The sequence below is a fragment of the Oryctolagus cuniculus genome, chromosome 3 (assembly GCF_964237555.1).
Source record: "Oryctolagus cuniculus chromosome 3, mOryCun1.1, whole genome shotgun sequence".
Lineage (NCBI taxonomy): Eukaryota > Metazoa > Chordata > Mammalia > Lagomorpha > Leporidae > Oryctolagus > Oryctolagus cuniculus.
Genome location: NC_091434.1, coordinates 165,054,093 through 165,071,089, shown reverse-complemented (window position 1 = coordinate 165,071,089; position 16,997 = coordinate 165,054,093). Strand labels below are relative to the sequence as shown.

Genomic DNA, 16,997 nt, shown 5'->3' with positions numbered 1-16,997 from the left:
GCCCTACACCTGGCCCACCTGACCACTGGCCCCCGGGGGCTCCCACAGCGTGCACGTGACCAACGACGACCGGGGCCGGAGCGGCGTGGCTTGGACGCAGGAGGTGGCGGTGCTGCTGGGAGGTGCGGCCGTGAGGCTGCTGCAGGGCGGAGCGGTCACGGTGAGCGGAGCGGCTGGGCGGGGCAAGGGCGGGGCGCCCACTGCCCGCCCGTCTGCGAGGCCGGCGCCCCTCCCCTTCCCACCTCCCTTCTTCGCCAGGTGGACGGGCGCGCGGTGGCCTTGCCCTTCCTGCAGGAGCCGCTGCTGTACGTGGAGCTGCGGGGCCGCACCGTGATGCTGCACGCCCAGCCCGGGCTCAAGGTGCGGCGCCCAGGGCCACGGCGGGGTGGGAGGGGGAGTGGCTGTAGAGGGTGCCAGGCGCCTCCCTCGTCAACCGAGCCCTCAGGTTTCCCAAAAAAGGAGACAGGCTGTAGACCTCAGGGGCAGCCTTGGTGTGTCCATCCGGTTTCTGATCTTGGCTCCAGGGCTCCTAGCTACCGTCTCTGGCCTCAGTATTCCCATCTGTGATGTGGGAGAAGGAACTGTCGGGGAGGGAGGGGGTTCCGGGAGGTCCCCCAGGTGGTCTCAGATTCCTCTCCACAACTCCAGGGGCTGGGGGGAGGGGGGGGCTGGGAAGGTGGGGGTGGGGAGGAACCTGCCCTGAAGTCAGGAAGTGAGGCTTGTCTACACCTGGGGTCCATGAGACAGTGGCTCCCGAAAGTGGGCTACTTCCCCTTCCCCCCACCCCCACCCCACCCCCGGCACCCTGAGGGATGCGGGCGAGGTCTGCGGGCACCTGTTCCCGGCTTCCATGATTGCCCAGGGTCACACAACACCTGCCACCCACATTGGCCTTGACTGGAGTAGCATCCCCCCCACCCCCACCTCCCCGTGGGCAGCCTCCACCTCTACGCCCTCCCCTGCAGCTCAGGCCTCCCTGGGGTCCCTCACCTTCCCCACTCCCCAGTTCCGGGCCTCTGTGCGCAGGTGCTGTGGGATGGGAAGTCTCAGGTGGAGGTGAGCGTGCCAAGCTCCTACCGGGGCCACACCTGTGGGCTCTGTGGGAACTTCAATGGCCTGGCCCAGGATGAGCTGCAGGGCCCCGAGGGGCTGCTCCTGCCCACCGAGGCTGCGTTTGGGAATAGCTGGCAGGTGAGCTGCAGGGGTGGGGGTGGGGGCTGGAGCAGCCGACTGTGTGGAAAACGGGGTGGGGGGAGCCCTGGCTGGGCTTTCCGGCTCTCGAAAAGCAGCAGCTGCCAAGTGCGCATGCGCATCACTCTCCCTCCCTAGGTCCCCGAGGGGCCGGGGCCTGGCCGGCCCTGTTCTGCAGGCCGGGAGGTGGATCCGTGCCGCGCAGCAGGCTACCGTGCCAGGCGTGAGGCCAACGCCCGCTGTGGGGTGCTCAAGTCCTCCCCATTCAGCGGCTGCCACGCGGCGGTGCCCCCGGAGCCGTTCTTTGCCGCCTGCGTGTATGACCTGTGTGCCTGTGGCCCGGGCCCCTCAGCCGACGCCTGCCTCTGTGACGTCCTAGAAGCCTACGCCAGCCACTGTCGCCAGGCAGGGGTGGCACCTGCCTGGCGGGGTCCCACGCTCTGCGGTGAGGGGTGATGATCCGCGCCCCCCCGGGGCCAGTGGGTGCAGGGAAATCCACAAGGCGTGAGCCCCTGACCCACCTTCCACTCTGCCTGCAGTGCTGGGCTGTCCGCTGGACCGGGGCTTCGTGTTTGACGAGTGTGGCCCGCCCTGTCCCCGCACCTGCTTCAACAGGCACATCCCTCTGGGGGAGCTGGCCGCCCACTGCGTGAGGCCCTGTGTCCCGGGCTGCCAGTGCCCCGCAGGCCTGGTGGAGCACGAGGCCCACTGTATCCCACCCGAGGCCTGCCCGCCAGTGCTGCTCACAGGAGAGCAGGCACCCCACGCTGTGCCCACCCCTAGCGGGGAGCCCTAGCAGACACCTGAGCTAGAACATCAGGCCAGAAGTCTCCTCTTGGTCAGCAGCACCCACCTGGCCAGAGCTGCAGGGACGGCGCCCTGTGCCCGCCATGTTGAGTCAGAAGCAGTAAACTCTGGACCTGCCCTAATGCTTCCTGTGTGTGCGTGTGCTTCCTCCTGGTGCGGGGGTGGCAGCCGTGGGGAACATGGGCCTCGTCCTGGTTGTGTTGCACCTGAGCGAATGCCAACAGAGGAGCACCACGCATTGATACAATTTGACGGTCCTTTATTGCCCCAAAGAGCTCTCAACCCCGAAGCCCAAAGCAAGAGGGTTTATAAGGGCAAAACCCACAAAATCGGGAGGGGAATTCATGGTTTCTGGGGTCAAGCTAACCTAGCTTATGTGAAACTAATACCAATTCTAATCTTGGCAATACCAGTTACAGTCTTAACACTTCCAATTATAATTGTGACATGAATCCAGGTATGGGCCTGAATCATATGTAGGACATAGACAAATTACAATCTTATCATTAACCTGGTGCAGCCTATCCGTTTTTAAGCTTGAAGCAAACATGCTAGAAGGTTTCTATGCTTTGCCAAGTGTGACGTAGGGGACGGCTATTGTCTGAGTGTTTTAGATCATAGTTTCAGACCAGAGTCTCATGCTGGGGGCGGGGGGCGCGTTCTCAAGATGGAGTGTCAGGTGCTCCAAAATGGAGTCCCTCCTGTCAAGGTGTTACTTCAGTTGTCCGTGGGCTCCGAGGACTTCCTTACTCCTGAGTCTGCATCCCTGGGCTGCCTCCACTGGCCGCTCCCTGGTGCCTTCTGGGAAACCTCCCATGACAGGAAGCCCCAGGTGGCCTGGTCCCTGCCCTGTGCTCAGTCTGTGTAGCAGGCACGCCCCCCGGCCACCGTCGGGACCCTCTGGGGATCCCTATGGGAGCCAGTAAGAGCTGAGGAGCCACAGAAGGGGCTCAGTCCACCCCTGCCCCCCCCCCCCCCCGTTCCTCTTGGTTTGGTAGCCTCGAGTGCGCTGGCTCCTGGATCTTTCTAAGGCAGTGACACAGGAACCCCAGGTCTGGGGCAGGGGGACAACAGACCGTGATGAAATACAGACACGTGGGCGTGCACTCACGTGCCCCTCGGATACCCAGATGGACCTGCGCAGCTTTCACAACCACACCTGGCCTGGAAGGATGTGGGGGCGGTGCACGCGCAGCTTGGGGAAACATCTTTGTAGCGGAGAGAACGCAGGCTTGAAACAGAACAAGTCCCGAATTTGAGGTCTCTGCCAGGTCCCAGCTCTGTGACCTTGGTGTCTGGGGGATCAGGGGTGCTCCATTCTCGTTGCCAGTCCCTCGTATCCCGATAGGGAGTGGAGGCTCCGTGCTCCAGGGAGCACACTGGCCGAGCCCCAGCGAGAGCACTCCACCTAGCCTGGCTGTCCTTGCTCGGGGCCCAGGAAGGACGGCTTGCTCATCCCCTCACGGAGTGGTGACAAGGCTGCCGGCAGGCAGAGCTGCCAGGGAGCCCCCTGAACCAGCTCCACGATGCGCCCCTCCCTCGTTACGACTTACACAGATGCTTTCCTCATCTGAGAAATGGGGGTGATGGTAACACGTACCTGGAGTGTGGGGAGGACTCGATGGAGTGGCCTGTGGCCAGCACAGAGCAGGTGGACAGCGTGGAGGAGACCTGTGTGGGCCGGGCTCCCCACCGTGGGGTCTCCCACTGCTCACACTCACTTTTTATATATATATATATATATATTTGAAAGAGTTACAGAGAGAGAGATCTTTCACTCTCTGGTTCACTCCCCAAATGGCCAGAACAACCAGGACTGGGTCAGTCCGGAGCCAGGAGCCAGGAGCTTCTTCCGGATCTCCCACACTGGTGCTGGGGGCCCAAGCACTTGACTCATCTTCTACTGCTTTCCCAGGTGCATTAGCAGGGAGCTGGATCAGAGGCAGAGCAATTGGCACTCCAGTTGCCGCTCTGTTTGGGATGAGGGCTCCCCCCCCCCCCATCATTAGATCTCATCATTAGAAGAAAGGAAGGCAGAGTCCCTGGGAGGCCGGGCTCAGGTGTCCGGTGTCAGGGCCTGCATTGTTGAGAGACGCAGGCCTCTTCTGCAGCTCCCGCCTCTCTCCAGAGCAGAGGGAGGGCACAGAGGACAGAGGAGCCGGCTGCCCCAGCCGCTTGCCCATGGCGCAGGCTGCCCCTCGCAGGGGGCTCGGGCTCTCCTGCAGCCCCCGGCAGGCCTTGGCTCTGTACCAGCACCTCTTCCAGCGCCCCTTGGGCCTGGGCCAGCTCTTGGCTGCACTTCGGCAAGTTGGGGAGGCAGGGCACCTCCTCAGAGGGGGACAGTGGGGGTCTGAGTCCCCCTCCCCCCTCCTCCAGGGCTGCCACTCAGGGCTGGAGCTGCCCACCGTGCTGCTGCAGATGGAGTGGAGCCGGCGGGCCCAGGAGCAGGTAGAGGCTGCTTGGGGTGTGTGGTGGTGGGGTATGGGGGTGCCTCATCCTGCCTTGGTGCCCCCTCTTCCTGCAGCTCCTGTGGGACTTGGAGCTGCTGACTGGGGCAGGGCTGGGCCTCTTCTGGCCTCGTCCAGCAAAGTTCTGCAATCTGAGGAACCAGGCCCAGCGTGCATGGAGCCAGGCCCGCGGTGGGGACGCGGAGCGGCTGGTGAGCAGGCGCATCATGCGGCAACGGGTGCGGTTGTAGGTAGGGGTGACAGCAACTGGAGGGAGGGTCCCAGAGGCAGAGGTCATTGGTGACCTAAGACTGTGACCTAGCGCAGCCTCCGCCTCGGGCCCTCCCTCCAAGGGCTAGAGCTGGGCTCCCCCTCCAGGAGGGGTGCGTGGTGCCTGGGCCCAGGACAGAGCTGGGAGAAGAAAGTGCACGCCAGCCCCAGCTCAACCACGGACTGTCCAGGTCCCTTTGGGCAGGTTGGTCACCTTCTTGGGCGGAGGCGTCCTCCGCTGTACCAGGAGGGGGTGTTAGTGGTGACCACGAAGCCAGGGTCCAGCCAACATCCCTGAGCAGGACTCATGTGGCCAGGAGGGGTCATTCCCAAGCTCCCTGGTATGGAGGAGAGAGGGAAGAGGTCACACGAGGGCCTGGGCACCAGAAGACAGGGATCCCAGGGGCCCATCTGAGAGGTGCCGGCCACACTTGGGGAAGCTGCCCTGTGGGTCAGGGCTCCCCCACAACCCTGCACCTCTTGCCCCAGGCCGGGAACTCCATGAGCCAGAACCATCAGCTCCCAGAAGGGTGAGTCTTTCTCCTGGATCCCTGGCACTCCCCATGCAGCCACACCAAGTGGCCAAGAACTGGGCCCTTCGCCCTGGGTCCTTCTAGTCCCATGCAGCTCCTGGGTCCTCCTGGGCTCTCAGCTCAGCTGCACCCATATTGCCCACCCCCCCAGTCCCTGGACACAATAACCTTGACTTCCAGCTCCTGGGGTCCAGCAGCGGGGCTGGGGAAGGCCACCCTGGCCATTGGGGTGGGGAGGCTCAGAAGCCCACAGGGGGGTGGACTCCCTTCTCATCCCAAAGCCCACAGAGCCACAGAGGTGCAGCCTCGAACTCCTGCAGGGGGCAGGCGGCAGATGCAGCCACAGCCCCAGCCCTGGGTCCAGTGAGGAGTGATGCAGACCCCAGGTGCCAGAGCCCCGGAGAACCTGCAGAAGCCACGCCTGGTACATTGGCAGGTGGGGATGGGCAGCCAGGAGAGCCCCAGGGCTGAGGAGTGAGACTAGACTGGGAGGAGGTGGGAAGTCTTCACCCTCAGTGGGTGCCCAGGTATCCAGGGATGGCAAGGCAGTTGTTTTTTTTGTTGTTGTTGTTGTTTTGTTGTTTGTTTTGTTGTTTGTTTTTTTTTTTTTTTTTGCAAGCAGAGTTAGACAGTGAGAGACAGAGAGAAAGGTCTTCCTTTTCCATTGGTTCACCCCCCCCCCCAAATGGCCACCACGGCCAGCGCACTGCACCGATCTGAAGCCAGGAGCCAGGTGCTTCTCCTGGTCTCCCATGTGGGTGCAGGGCCCAAGCACTTGGGCCATCCTCCACTGCCTTTCCGGGCCACAGCAGAGAGCTAGACTGGAAGAGGAGCAACTGGGACTAGAACCCGGGGTGCCGGCGCCGCAGGCGGAGGATTAGCCTAGTGAGCTGCGGTGCCGACCAAAGCAGGTTTGATTTTACCTGACTGGTCCTGTCTCAGGCACCATGTCCACCGCGTCCACCATGTCCACCGATGCTGAGGCTAAACTGGGGCTCGGGGGAGAGCACCGAGAAGGGCCGGTGCTGGCTGCTGGGGAGGGGGGCATGGAGAGCAAGTCTAGACCACTAGGCTGCCACCCTCTAGCCGGGCACTGGGCATCTACAGAGAGCAAACGAGACTTGGTCACCATCTTTGCGATCGCAGCCTAGCGGGAGAGCAAGGCCAGACAGGCGGTTAGCTCTCTGTGGCAAGGAGGCTGTGATGCTTCGCCTATTAAGTTACATGAAAGAGACTCCCACATCGTTTGTTAAATAATACATCACACATCTACCAAAGCCATCCGTTCTTAGTTCTTCCGTCATGCATTGCTTCTTGATGGACAGAAAGGTTTTCACAAGTATTCTGTCACTTGGGAACTCAAATATCAATGATAACCTTATTACCAGAGAAATTCATTCTCTAGTAAGACATCAGACCAGGGCTGCGGGGTTGTGGTCACGGTTCAGCATGAAATTCCTAATGGCTAGTGAGTCTTTTAAGATTCATTTGTCCAAAAATTTCTTCCAAAAGCTTTTTTTTTTTTTAAAAAGATTTATTTATTTAATTGAAAGACAATTACAGAGAGAGGGAGAGTCGAGATCTTCCCCCTGCTGGTTCACTCCCCAAATGGCTGGGCCAGGCTGAACTGAAGCCAGGAGCTTCTTCCGGGTCTCCCATGCAGGTGCAGGGGCCCAAGCACTTGGGCCATCTTCTGCTATCCCAGACCATAGCAGAGAGCCGGATCAGAAGTGGAACAGCCAGGACTTGAACCAGTGCCCATATGGGATGCCAGCATGGTAGGCAGTGGCTTATCTCGCTATGCCACAGCGCTGGTCCTGAGATTTTTCAGAGAGAGCATACCCATTTGATGAGCTGTGAAAGCCACACATTTCTGTATTGCATGAGAGAATGAGACGCAACTGTGACAGATCCCAGTCTAGGGCCTTAGGAACCCAGGTCCCTGCTCTGTGCTTTGTCGATGCAGCACAGCCTGCCTTCCTCCACAGGCTGCAGGGAGCGGCCATGGGGCCTCGCACTTTTTAGATTTTTTGTCTGTTGATTATGAAGCTTTGCAGCTTGTAGGCCAGGCTCAGCCCCACAGTTCATGGTTTTACTGTCAGAAGCAACTGGATAAGGAAGATGCTCCTTTATAACAGCACAAAGCAAGGCATATACAGTGTGTTTCTTCTATGGGCCTGAAGGGGTATGCCAGGACGAAGCGGGGTGGCCCTCTACACCAGGCGGCCCCGGCTCCCTGGCGGTCTTGGGGAAGAGGGTATGCAGGTTCCTCTGCAGCGCTCAGCCTTGGCTGGGAGGAAGAGGAAGACTGGGCTTGCTGGAGACAGGCTCACCTGACAGCAGGTGCATGGCAGGCTGTGTGACCGCAGGTGCACGCCTGACAGCAGGTGCATGGCAGGCTGTGTGACCGCGGGTGGAATGATGAGCTGAGACAGCCCTGGGGCACTGCTCGATCTGGGTTCTGGGTTCCAGCTCAGGTGGAAGGTGTGTGAGGGGCTGGGACGGGAGCAGTGGGCTCCCAACAGGGGTCTTTCTCCCTCAGGTTGCTTACAAGAGCTGAAGCCCACCACCAGCAGCAGTGACTGGGAGCTGGGGAACTCAGAGTTCAAGGTGAAAGGGTTGAAGTGGCCTGGGTGAGGGCCCTCCAGGGTTGGGGTCCCTGGAGGAGGCTGCTGGGGTGCAGTGGGGCTGCCTCCCGTGGCTGGGGAGGGGGTGGTGGTGAGGAAGTGAGGCACCTGTTGCACCACATAAATTGGGTTGAGCAAATTCAGGAATCAGGCAAGGACCCGTCACCGGGGTTACTGGGCTCCCCAGGGCTTGGGGGGTTCAAGCGTGGGCCCCAAGTGCTCTTCCTTCCCAGGACCTGTCGCAGAGAGAAGACAGCCACCCGGCAGAGCCCACAACCCGGGAGCCCCACCCAGCACCGTCCCAGGGCCCAGAGGGGAGAAGGCTCACGCAGGGACCCCCAGGGCCCCCGGGCCTGCCCTCCCAGGGCCCACTAGCGCCTCAGGATGCCCCCAAGGGGCCGGGGGCAGACCTGGACAAAGTGGTGAAGAAGGACCTGCCCCTGAGTCAGAGGGAGGAGGCTGCTCAGAGTCTGAGGGGGGAGGCCTCCCGGGGTGAGGGCAGAGGGACTTGGCAAAGGCAAAGAGGAACTAGTGCCCAGGCCCCGCTAAGGGGGCCGTCCTCAGGAGAGGGGGGCGACGCTCCTGGCCATCTGAGGAGCTTCTGCGCGTCCCCGGGAGAGCAGAACCCGCAGCCCCAGGGACGGGAGAGCCCAGGCCCCCAGTGTAGGGCCACCCAGCCGGCGCAGAGACGGCAGTCAGCACCAGCAGTGGCGGAGCCGGGGACCGCCCGCCCTCCCTTTCCGTCCCCGAGACCCCCGGCCGGGCAGCGGCTCCCGGTCCCAGGACCCACGACACTGGCTGCACCGGGCACTGCAGGCTCCGGGCCACAGCGACTCCCTCCTGCGGCTCTCCCGGGGCGAGACCCGCCGCCGGAGCAAGAGATGGACGAGAGGAGGCTGCCAGGCGCCCTCGGGGGGCACAAGGACGGCCCCGAGGCCTCGCGCCTGGCACCCGCGGGAAGCGAGGGGGTGTCGGTGGGCGCGAGCGCAGCGCAGCAGGAAATGGCCCTGCAGCGGCTGCTGGAGCTGCACGGCGCGGCCAGGAGGCGACGGCGGCGGGAGCGCGAGCAGCAGCGGCTCCGGGTGCGTCCTGAGCCGGGGCGGGGGTCGGGGCGCGGAGTGGGGCGGCCGCCCGGCTCACTGCAGCCTCCCCAGGTCCTGGAACGCCTCCGCCTCGCCAGGAACCGCCGCTGCCGGGTTCACCCGCTGGGGCTCCCGCTCAGCCGGACTCAGCTCCCACCGCAGGCAAGCACCTCCGGGAAAGGGGCGGTGCCGAGCTCTGCGGGTCCCTCTGGAGGGCGCGCCCCGCCCACTGAGGTTGACGGGGGTCGGCACCAGGGCCGGGTGCTGCCCCCTGCCGGCCCCATGGCGCTCAGTGCTCTCACCGTGCAGGAGGACGCGGCCGGGCGGCGGCGCGCTCTGCGGGAGCAGCTGGAACAGGTGCACCGCGAGAGGACCTGGAGGCTGCGGGCCCTCAGGGCCAGGTGAGGGGCGGTCAGGGAGGGTGGTGGGAGCTTGAGGGTCCCTTCCACTGGTATCTGGACGACGGTTCCTCTCTCCCTAGGAACACTCAGAACTTTCAGGAACTACTGTGGGCCCCCGGCGCTGAGGAGGCTGCACCCGGAGAATAGCGCTCCCCGTCCCCAGCCCCCTTTGGTCACTGCTGGGTCCTCTAGGGAATGATTAAGGGGATGCGAGTTAAGGAAAAAGCAAGAGGGCAACCTGCAGGAAAGACATGGGTCCCAGCAGGCTCAGAACGTGGCCCCAGGCCGGGGGGAGCAGACACAGACTCACAGCGGCTTCCCCAGCACAAGGCTGTTATTCTTCTCTGTCCTAAGCCCAGGGCCTGGGCCAAGGTCACAGGGCCAGGTCCCGGGGGTCAAGCAGAGCAAAGGCCCCGTTCTTGCGGAAGAACGACTCGATGCGGCACATCTTGCAGGAGACCAGTTCTTGCTTCGCTGGGGGGCCTGGGAAGAGACCAGGGGCCAGGAATGGGTTCCTGGGCAAGAGGCCGACAGAGCAGGGGAGCCCCGTCTGTCTGCACAGCCCACAACCCTGTCCATGTTGTGTGAACTTTGTGTGGAGAAATAAAGAACTTGTGAGGACTGTGGGCTACAAGGAGATACAGGAGTGGACACTGGATGCGGCCAGGGTAGCAGGCCGGGATCAGCCGCCTGTCACCACTGCCCACAGCTTCAGCATTCTCCCGGGGGAGGGGCCACCTGGCCCTGCCCACCACAGGGACGCACTGGGAGACATGCAGCTGCCATCTAGTGTCTGCTTTTGTTGAGCGGTCGCTCCCTTAATCATACCCTTACGAGCTGGGGAAGATACGGGAAGTTTTCGGGTGAAGTCTCCATGGTGATGAGCCCAGCCACCTCCCCTCCTGCACAGACACTCCTGAGGTGCAGACCAGGACTGAACAGTCTCACTTGAGATTCAGGAGCACAGACAGCCAAGGGATGCAGCAGCCCTGCCGGCCCACTCCTCTCCCCACACACTGACTCATCTCAGCCTCGCCACTCCCCAGACTCCTCCCCTCCCAGCCTCAGGCAAACACACACGGTTCTAGATGGTCTAGACGGTTGGCCTTCCATCTGCCGCCCCTCCTATCGGATCCCCGCAGCCTGGGCGCCCCAGCTGACGTCCCTGACCTCACAGAGCTAAGTAGCACTTATAATGACTACTCTTGACTGTACGTTCAACTCTGACCTCACTCCTGAGAGCCAGACTGACGCACACAGCTGTCTCCCTGGTACCCAAGCACAGCCCTGGAGCCAGCGCACCCTCCAGCCCTGCCCTCGCCAGCCCTATCCTGTCACAGCAGCTCCAGCCACACCGGGGCACCGCCATGGACTCCCTCGGCTCCTTACTCCCACACTCAGTCCAGCAGTGAGTCCCACTGAGTGTTCCTCCGGAGTACCCTGGATTGCAGCGCTACTGCTAAGCCTTAGCCCAGGTCACGGTCATTTCATGCCAGGATAACTCAACACAGATGCCTAACTCACCAGTCTCCAATTCTCACTAAAGGAAAAAAAAAAAAAAGCCATTCCCTATAGAACAGTTGGGGTAATTCTTTTAAAAAAAGCCAATCAGGACCACCCACTGCTTAAAACCTTCCATTGGCTTCTCAATAAAATCCCAACTCCTCTTTGTCATGCAGTGCTCAGCTTTCAGGCCCCAGAGGCCTCTCCCGAGCCCCCAGACCTCTCCATGGTGCCTGTCCCTCTTGTACCTTCCCTTCTCTTCCTGAATGTGCCCGCTCCCTGGCACCTGGCGCTGCTGTGGGGCAGGTGCCTAACCTGCGGGGCTCAGGGCTCACCGAGCTGCCAGCCGTATGTGAAGCTGGTGGTGATGGGGAAGAGGTAGCGTGTTTCGGGCAAGTCCAGCTTGCGCGTGCTCAGGTAGCGGTAGCGGCCCTGGAAGTCGTGGGAGATGCCTTCGTACAGCAGGGCCCGGGTGGCGGGCAGCACCGGGTACATCTCCGACTGCAGGGGAGCCTCTGCGGCAGGGCTGGGCGCCTTGGGAGGGGCTGCTCCGGGGGCAGGAGGGGGTGCGGGTGGGGCCGTGGGCTGCAGGGTGGGCAGTTTGAGGGGCAGTCGGGCTGCGGCCTTAGCCTTCTGCTTGGCTTTCACCAGCGACCCGTACTTGCGGTGCCATTCACAGCGCAACATCTTCTCCCTTAAATAGTCCTCCTTCCAGAAGTTCTGCCGCAGCGTGTCCATGTTGAGCTGCCGAGACATGGCGGCAGGGGGTGGGGGAGCCGTGCCAAGGGCGAGCACGGCAAGCACACTGCGGCTGGCAGCAGGTGGCCGCCCTGGGGCAGTCACCAGGCAACCAGGCCTCACCTCACACAGGGGCAGGGTTCCACCTGCTGCGCCCACACAGACCTCACACGCCCCACTCCTGAGGCAGCCTGGAGCCCGGGCCCAGTGCTGAGATCCTGACACCGGCTGGCGCTGCAGGCCCCGGGCCCAGTGCTGGGATCCTGACACCGGCTGGCGCTGCAGGCCCCGGGCAGGATCTGGTATCACCGGCTCCCAGGTTTCTTGTGCTTTCTGCTAACTTCCCCCGGCTCAGGCCCCCTTCTGCCCAGTGCAGACTGAGGCGGGAGAGCCACAGGCTGGGCTCAAGCCTCGTACCCCCACCCCCCCAGCTGGTCTTTTTGAACCAGAGGGCCAGTGCCTGAGTTAGGGCCTCCTGGCACATCTTCCTGGGCCAGCTCGTCCATGCCTGGTCCTTGGTGGAACATTTTCCACCCCTGCCAATCTCATCTCCCCCAGGAGCCTCATCTCCCCCCCCCCCCTTCCTGTCCAGTACCCAGGCCCAGTTTTTGGACAGAAGCCAGAATATTACTTTAATTTAACATGGACAACGACACTGGGCGACAGCACGGGGAAGAGGTCGTGGAGAGAGAAGACGGTCAGGCCTCCTGTTCCCTAACCAGCCTGGCTTTTAATAGCAGCATCCCAGCAACCTAGATGCCCCTCACACAGCCTCTCCCTGGGGTGGGAAGGAGTGGAGACGTGGAAATCAGAGGCTTGAACCTTCAGAGCGGGGCTGGGGACAAAGCCGGGGAGAGGCCTGGAAGGGCGGGAGGGGCTGAGGGCCGTGCTCCGCGGGGCGTGTCCTAGCGCAGGTCTTCGGCGGTGAACATGCCCCTGGCCCTGCGCAGGATGGAGTCCTTGGCGGCGTCATAGGGGTGCTCCTTGGAGGGGATCTCCAGCACGGCCGGGATGGAGCGCTGGTGGGCGTCCAGCGCGTGCCGCACCATCTCCGCGATGTACTGGTTGATGAGGATGATGCCGACGTCGTCCCGGCTGAGAAACTGCCTGCCGGGAGAGACGAGAAGCGAGTCCGGGGCAGCTCCCGGCGGCCCGCTCGGAACTGCAGAGGAAGAGGAGTGACCCGGGGAGCAGAGAGGACCAGGGCAAAGGTGGAGTCTGCTTGACCCAGAATCAACTGCACTCAAGAGCTCAGGGTTCTGTTAGCCAGGGCCTGCTTGTACGCCCCTGCCTGGGGAGCTTCCGAGTGAACCAAAGCTGAAGATGAGGGTGTCCACGCGTGCGCTCAGGGTGCTGCCCTGCTATCAGACAGGGAAGGGTGGGGATACGTGTGGGGCGGGCATTCGGCTCAGCGGTTAAGATGCCACTCGGCCTGGACTTGGGATGCCAGCGCTGCAGGCGGCGGCTCAACCCGCTGTGCCCCAGCGCCAGCAACTATGCATCCCTTCCTATCTGCATGAAGAGCTAGGAGAGTGATCAGGCAGAAGCTAAATGGCTGTCTACAGGAGCAGACAGGGAGATGGGGTGTGTGTGTGTGTGTGGCAGGAGGCTCCTCAATGTACACCTTTTTTTTTTTTTTGACAGGCAGAGTGGACAGTGAGAGAGAGAAAGGTCTTCCTTTGCCGTTGGTTCACCCTCCAATGGCTGCCGCGGCCTGTGCGCTGCGGCCTGCGCACCGCGCTGATCCGATGGCAGGAGCCAGGTACTTATCCTGGTCTCCCATGGGGTGCAGGGCCCAAGCACTTGGGCCATCCTCCACTGCACTCCCGGGCCACAGCAGAGAGCTGGCCTGGAAGAGGGGCAACCGGGACAGAATCTGGTGCCCTGACCGGGACTAGAACCCGGGGTGCCGGCGCCGCAAGGCGGAGGATTAGCCCATTGAGCCGTGGCGCCGGCCTCAATGTATACCTTTTAAAAACTGAATTGGAAACCACATGAAGGCATTCAATGTCCAGAGGAAACCAAATCCATTACATTTTCGAAAAACAGGACCCAGGGGGCCTCAAGGTCACCATGTCTGTGCTAAGGGAGGACGGGGTGCCTGGCCCAGGCCAAAGCACAGGTGGGAAGAGGAATTCAGCACTGAAGGGCTCGCACTTTCCGCACAGACGGCCCTGGCCCTGCGGAGCCCTGGCCCGGGACGGCCCGTGCGTTATTTCTCAGGAAGAGCTCCGTCCTGGGCACCCACCCTGTGCCCGACCCTGTGCCCGGCAACACTTGATCTCGAAGTTTCTTTTTGGTTGGAAGCATGGACAATCCTTGGAGTAAAATTCCTCCTTGTCCCATGACAACCCGGGTCACCCTGCCAGACTGCTTGGTGATCCGCAGACAGCTGCCTCCCCAGGGCAAAGCCCCACGGTACCCCAGGCAGCAGAACTGGTTTCAGCCAGCAGCTGTGGGCTGGGCTGTTTAGGGGGAAACAAGTGAGAGAATTCCTGAGACTCGGCAAAGGGAAGGGGTGAAGGAACCAGGGCAGCTCCATTCTAGCACCAGGACACCTGCGGATTAAAAGGCTCAGCTGCGACCGTCGCCCCTGACCCAGGGCAGGAGAGGAGGACGTGAGGTGCAAGGTGTGAGCAGCCCTGACTTTGGGTACCACCACCTGTAAATGGGAACACTAACCCCCACCTTCCAGGTCGACTGGGAGCCCCTAGAGGATGTGGAAGTAGGAGAAAGCCCGGCTCCACGGGTGCGCACCGAGCGCAAAGCAGCCCAGCGCCTGCAAGGCTCGCAGCCGGCTGTGCCCGTCACCAGCTCTCTTCCTCTTCTTTCCTGACACACGGTCATGTGAGAGGGAGCGCGCGGACCTGTCACGACCACAGCCTCAGGCCCACCGAATCGCAAGAGGGAACGGGGGACGGGGGGCGCAGAGGCCTCCAGGCCGGCGTGAGGAGGCCCGCCCTCGGGTCGGGGTCTGACACCTCGGTCCCCGGGCGGCCGCCCCTCGCCCCTTCGCTCCCACCCAGGCGGCAGAAGGGCCCGTTCAGGCCTCTCAGGCGACCGTACCGGAAAGTGTCTTCGATCTCGGTGATGGTCGTGTCCTTCTCCACCACCAGGAAATTAGGGTGGCGGTTCTTGTTAAGCTCCCCGATGCCGCCCAGCAGGAAGCCAGTCACCGTGTCCTCGTCTCCGATCACCGCGATCAGTTTTCCCCTCCCTGCCATCCTGGTCGCGGCGCAGAGAGCGGCCCCGAGCTCCCGAAGTCCCCGAATCCCAGCTTCCGCACCTGTAGCCGGGTTGGCCTCGCCCCCGCCTTTCAGACATGCGCAGTTCGGCCACACCGCCTCCAGGACATGCGCATTAACAGCAAGGCCGCCTCAACCTGAATATGCCTGCGCCATAAAGAGAGGCCGAACCCGAGGACTACGATTCCCAGAAGGCTGAGCGGCCGCACGGCTTCCTATTGGCGTTGCTTGGTTCGTTCTGCAGAAGCAGCGCTGTGGGACCCCGCAGGAGAAACTGCACTCGCTGTTCTCAAGGGCAAGAACATGTCTGTATCATGTATGTATGTATGTAGCCATGACTCATAGTTAACAGTTACTGAATACAGAAAGTTTGTGGGAGAATGGAATTAGAAGTTAAACTGAGGGGCAGGTGCTGTGACGTGGTAGGCTAAGCACCCACCTGTAGCGCCTGCATCCCAAATGGACACTGGTTCGAGTCCGGGCAGCTCCACTTCCGATCCAGCTCCCTGCATGGCCTGGGAAATCAGCGGAAGATGGCTGAAGTGCCTGGGCCCCTGCACCCATCTTAAGTGTTCAAGGTAAGGCAAAAACCACTTGCACTGGAGAGTATAGGGCATTCAGGAAAAGTTAAAGAATCTGGAGGTTTCCCTGAGGACAGCGGTTCTAGAGCTGCCCGTGTGACTGTGGTGCACAGAGGCGGGGCTGCAGGAGCAGAGAGCACACTGGGACGCCTCTGTGGTTAGAGATGGTGGCCGATTTCCAGCAGTGGTCATAGAGGAGGTGGCTGGAGAAGAATGGACAAACCCTAATTGTTTTAGAGGCAGACATGGAGAGAAAGCCCCCTTTCACTGCCTGCAACGGCCAGAGCTGCGCTGGGCCAGAGCCAGGAGCTGGTAATGTGACCCAGGTCTCCCCTGGGGGTGGCAGGGACCAGTTACTGGAGTCATTGCCTCCCAGGGTGTGCGTTGTCGGGACGCTGCAGCCAGGAATTTGGCTCAGGTCTTCCTGTCTGGGATGCGGGCCAGGCCACAGCCAGGAGTCAGGAGCTTTATCTGCGTCTCCCACATGCACATAGGTGACAGGAGACCGAACACTGGGCCATCTTCTGCTGCTTTTCCCATGCCATTAACAAGCAGCTGGATTGGAAGTGGAGCAGCTGGGATGTGAACCCGCTACATCACAATGCCAGCCCCTGGATTTGGGTGTCTTTTTTTTTTTTTAAGATTTATTTATTTATTTAAAAGGCAGAGTTATGGAGAGGCAGACACAGAGAGAGAGAGAGAGACAGAGAGAGAGGTCTTCCATCCACCAGTTCACTCCTCAAATGGCTGCAACAGCTAGAGCTGGGCCAATCTGAAGCCAGGAGCCAGGAGCTTCTTCCAGGTCTCCCATGCAGGTGCAGGGGCCCAAGCACTTGGGCCATCCTCCACTGCTTTCCTAGGTCATAGCAGAGAGCTGGATTGGAAGTGGAGCAGCCAGGACTTGAACCAGCTCCATATGGGATGCTGGCGCTGCAGGCGGTGGCTTTACCCGCTATGCCACAGCACTGGGCCCAGAGTTTGGTGTCTTAACCACTAGGCTAAGCACCTGCTCCCAAACTGATTTTTGCTTATTTTATTTATTTGGGTGACAAGGAGAGAGAGAGTGCGTGAGCGAACAAGTAAGCTCTGGGCCAGGCCAAAGCTGGGAGCCAGGAACTCAATCAAGTCTCCCGTGTGGGTGACTGGAACCCAATTACTCAAGCCATTACCCGTGGCCTCTCAGGGTCTGCATTAGCAAGAGGCTGTAATTGGGAGTAAAGCCGGTAAAGTGTTGAACCCAGGCATTTCAACATGGGGTGCAGCAGTTCCAAGCAAGATCTTAACAGCTGTGCCAAACACCCACCCCCGAAACTGGTTTTTGAGTCGAATGTGGAGAGCAAGGTGGAGAGGCGCCCAGGTGATTCCCAGGTTTCTGGTGTGTGCAGCTAAATGACATGAGGAATGTTCCGGAAATAGTGGACTCTGTGAGATGAGGAGGTTGAAGGGGAAAGGACCACTCATTTATCTTCCCTTTCAACAAACGACATCCCCAGCGTCGGGCACGAGCTGTGTGTGAGGAGCGCGTGAGATGCCCGCATGGCTGGCCCACGAGAGGCCTGGGGTGTGCACACC

General features: G+C 61.4%; 3 protein-coding genes and 1 long non-coding RNA gene across 10 annotated transcripts in view; 1 reads left to right on the top strand and 3 right to left on the bottom strand.

The window, feature by feature from the left end:
- The window catches only part of KCP (kielin cysteine rich BMP regulator), a 30,466-nt gene extending 20,479 nt beyond the window's left edge, over positions 1–9,987 (top strand). For 2 of the 7 annotated variants that reach the window (XM_070071297.1, XM_051848940.2), the window contains 10 exons: positions 49–160; positions 259–360; positions 4,375–4,446; positions 4,523–4,657; positions 5,205–5,245; positions 5,530–5,684; positions 7,791–7,858; positions 8,109–9,119; positions 9,267–9,358; positions 9,439–9,987. In XM_070071297.1, the coding sequence (XP_069927398.1) occupies positions 49–160; positions 259–360; positions 4,375–4,446; positions 4,523–4,657; positions 5,205–5,245; positions 5,530–5,684; positions 7,791–7,858; positions 8,109–9,119; positions 9,267–9,358; positions 9,439–9,505 (1,855 nt within the window). In that variant the 3' untranslated portion in view covers positions 9,506–9,987. Of the gene's footprint in view, positions 1–48; positions 161–258; positions 361–1,026; positions 1,192–1,329; positions 2,121–4,374; positions 4,447–4,522; positions 4,658–5,204; positions 5,246–5,529; positions 5,685–7,790; positions 7,859–8,108; positions 9,120–9,266; positions 9,359–9,438 lie in introns of those variants that run through there. The other 5 variants (XM_070071296.1, XM_070071295.1, XM_070071298.1 and 2 more) reach the window with 5 other exon arrangements.
- LOC138849063 (uncharacterized) lies at positions 3–1,125 on the bottom strand. The gene is made up of 3 exons (XR_011387444.1): positions 991–1,125; positions 243–561; positions 3–139 (listed from the first exon to the last, which is right to left on the bottom strand). It is a non-coding gene; the product is annotated as an uncharacterized lncRNA (long non-coding RNA).
- SPMIP1 (sperm microtubule inner protein 1) lies at positions 9,548–11,728 on the bottom strand. The gene is made up of 2 exons (XM_002712055.5): positions 11,197–11,728; positions 9,548–9,841 (listed from the first exon to the last, which is right to left on the bottom strand). The coding sequence occupies exons 1-2, from the start codon at positions 11,615–11,617 to the stop codon at positions 9,732–9,734; spliced, it is 531 nt and encodes a 176-aa protein (XP_002712101.2). The 5' UTR covers positions 11,618–11,728; the 3' UTR covers positions 9,548–9,731.
- A 476-nt stretch (positions 11,729–12,204) lies between these two features.
- Positions 12,205–15,028, bottom strand: ATP6V1F (ATPase H+ transporting V1 subunit F). Its single transcript, XM_002712058.5, has 2 exons — positions 14,666–15,028; positions 12,205–12,706 (listed from the first exon to the last, which is right to left on the bottom strand). Exons 1-2 carry the CDS (start codon positions 14,821–14,823, stop codon positions 12,505–12,507), a joined length of 360 nt encoding a protein of 119 aa, XP_002712104.1. The 5' UTR covers positions 14,824–15,028; the 3' UTR covers positions 12,205–12,504.
- Between the last annotated feature and the right edge of the window lie 1,969 nt (positions 15,029–16,997).

Excerpts from the sequence above, each read along its gene's own strand:
- ATP6V1F (XM_002712058.5), bottom strand. The coding sequence starts at position 14,823 with ATGGCAGGGAGGGGAAAACTGATCGCGGTGATCGGAGACGAGGACACG. Across the intron at positions 12,707-14,665 it reads GAGATCGAAGACACTTTCCG|GCAGTTTCTCAGCCGGGACG; the intron begins GTACGGTCGCCT and ends CTCTCCCGGCAG.
- SPMIP1 (XM_002712055.5), bottom strand. The coding sequence starts at position 11,617 with ATGTCTCGGCAGCTCAACATGGACACGCTGCGGCAGAACTTCTGGAAG. Across the intron at positions 9,842-11,196 it reads CACATACGGCTGGCAGCTCG|GCCCCCCAGCGAAGCAAGAA; the intron begins GTGAGCCCTGAG and ends GTCTCTTCCCAG.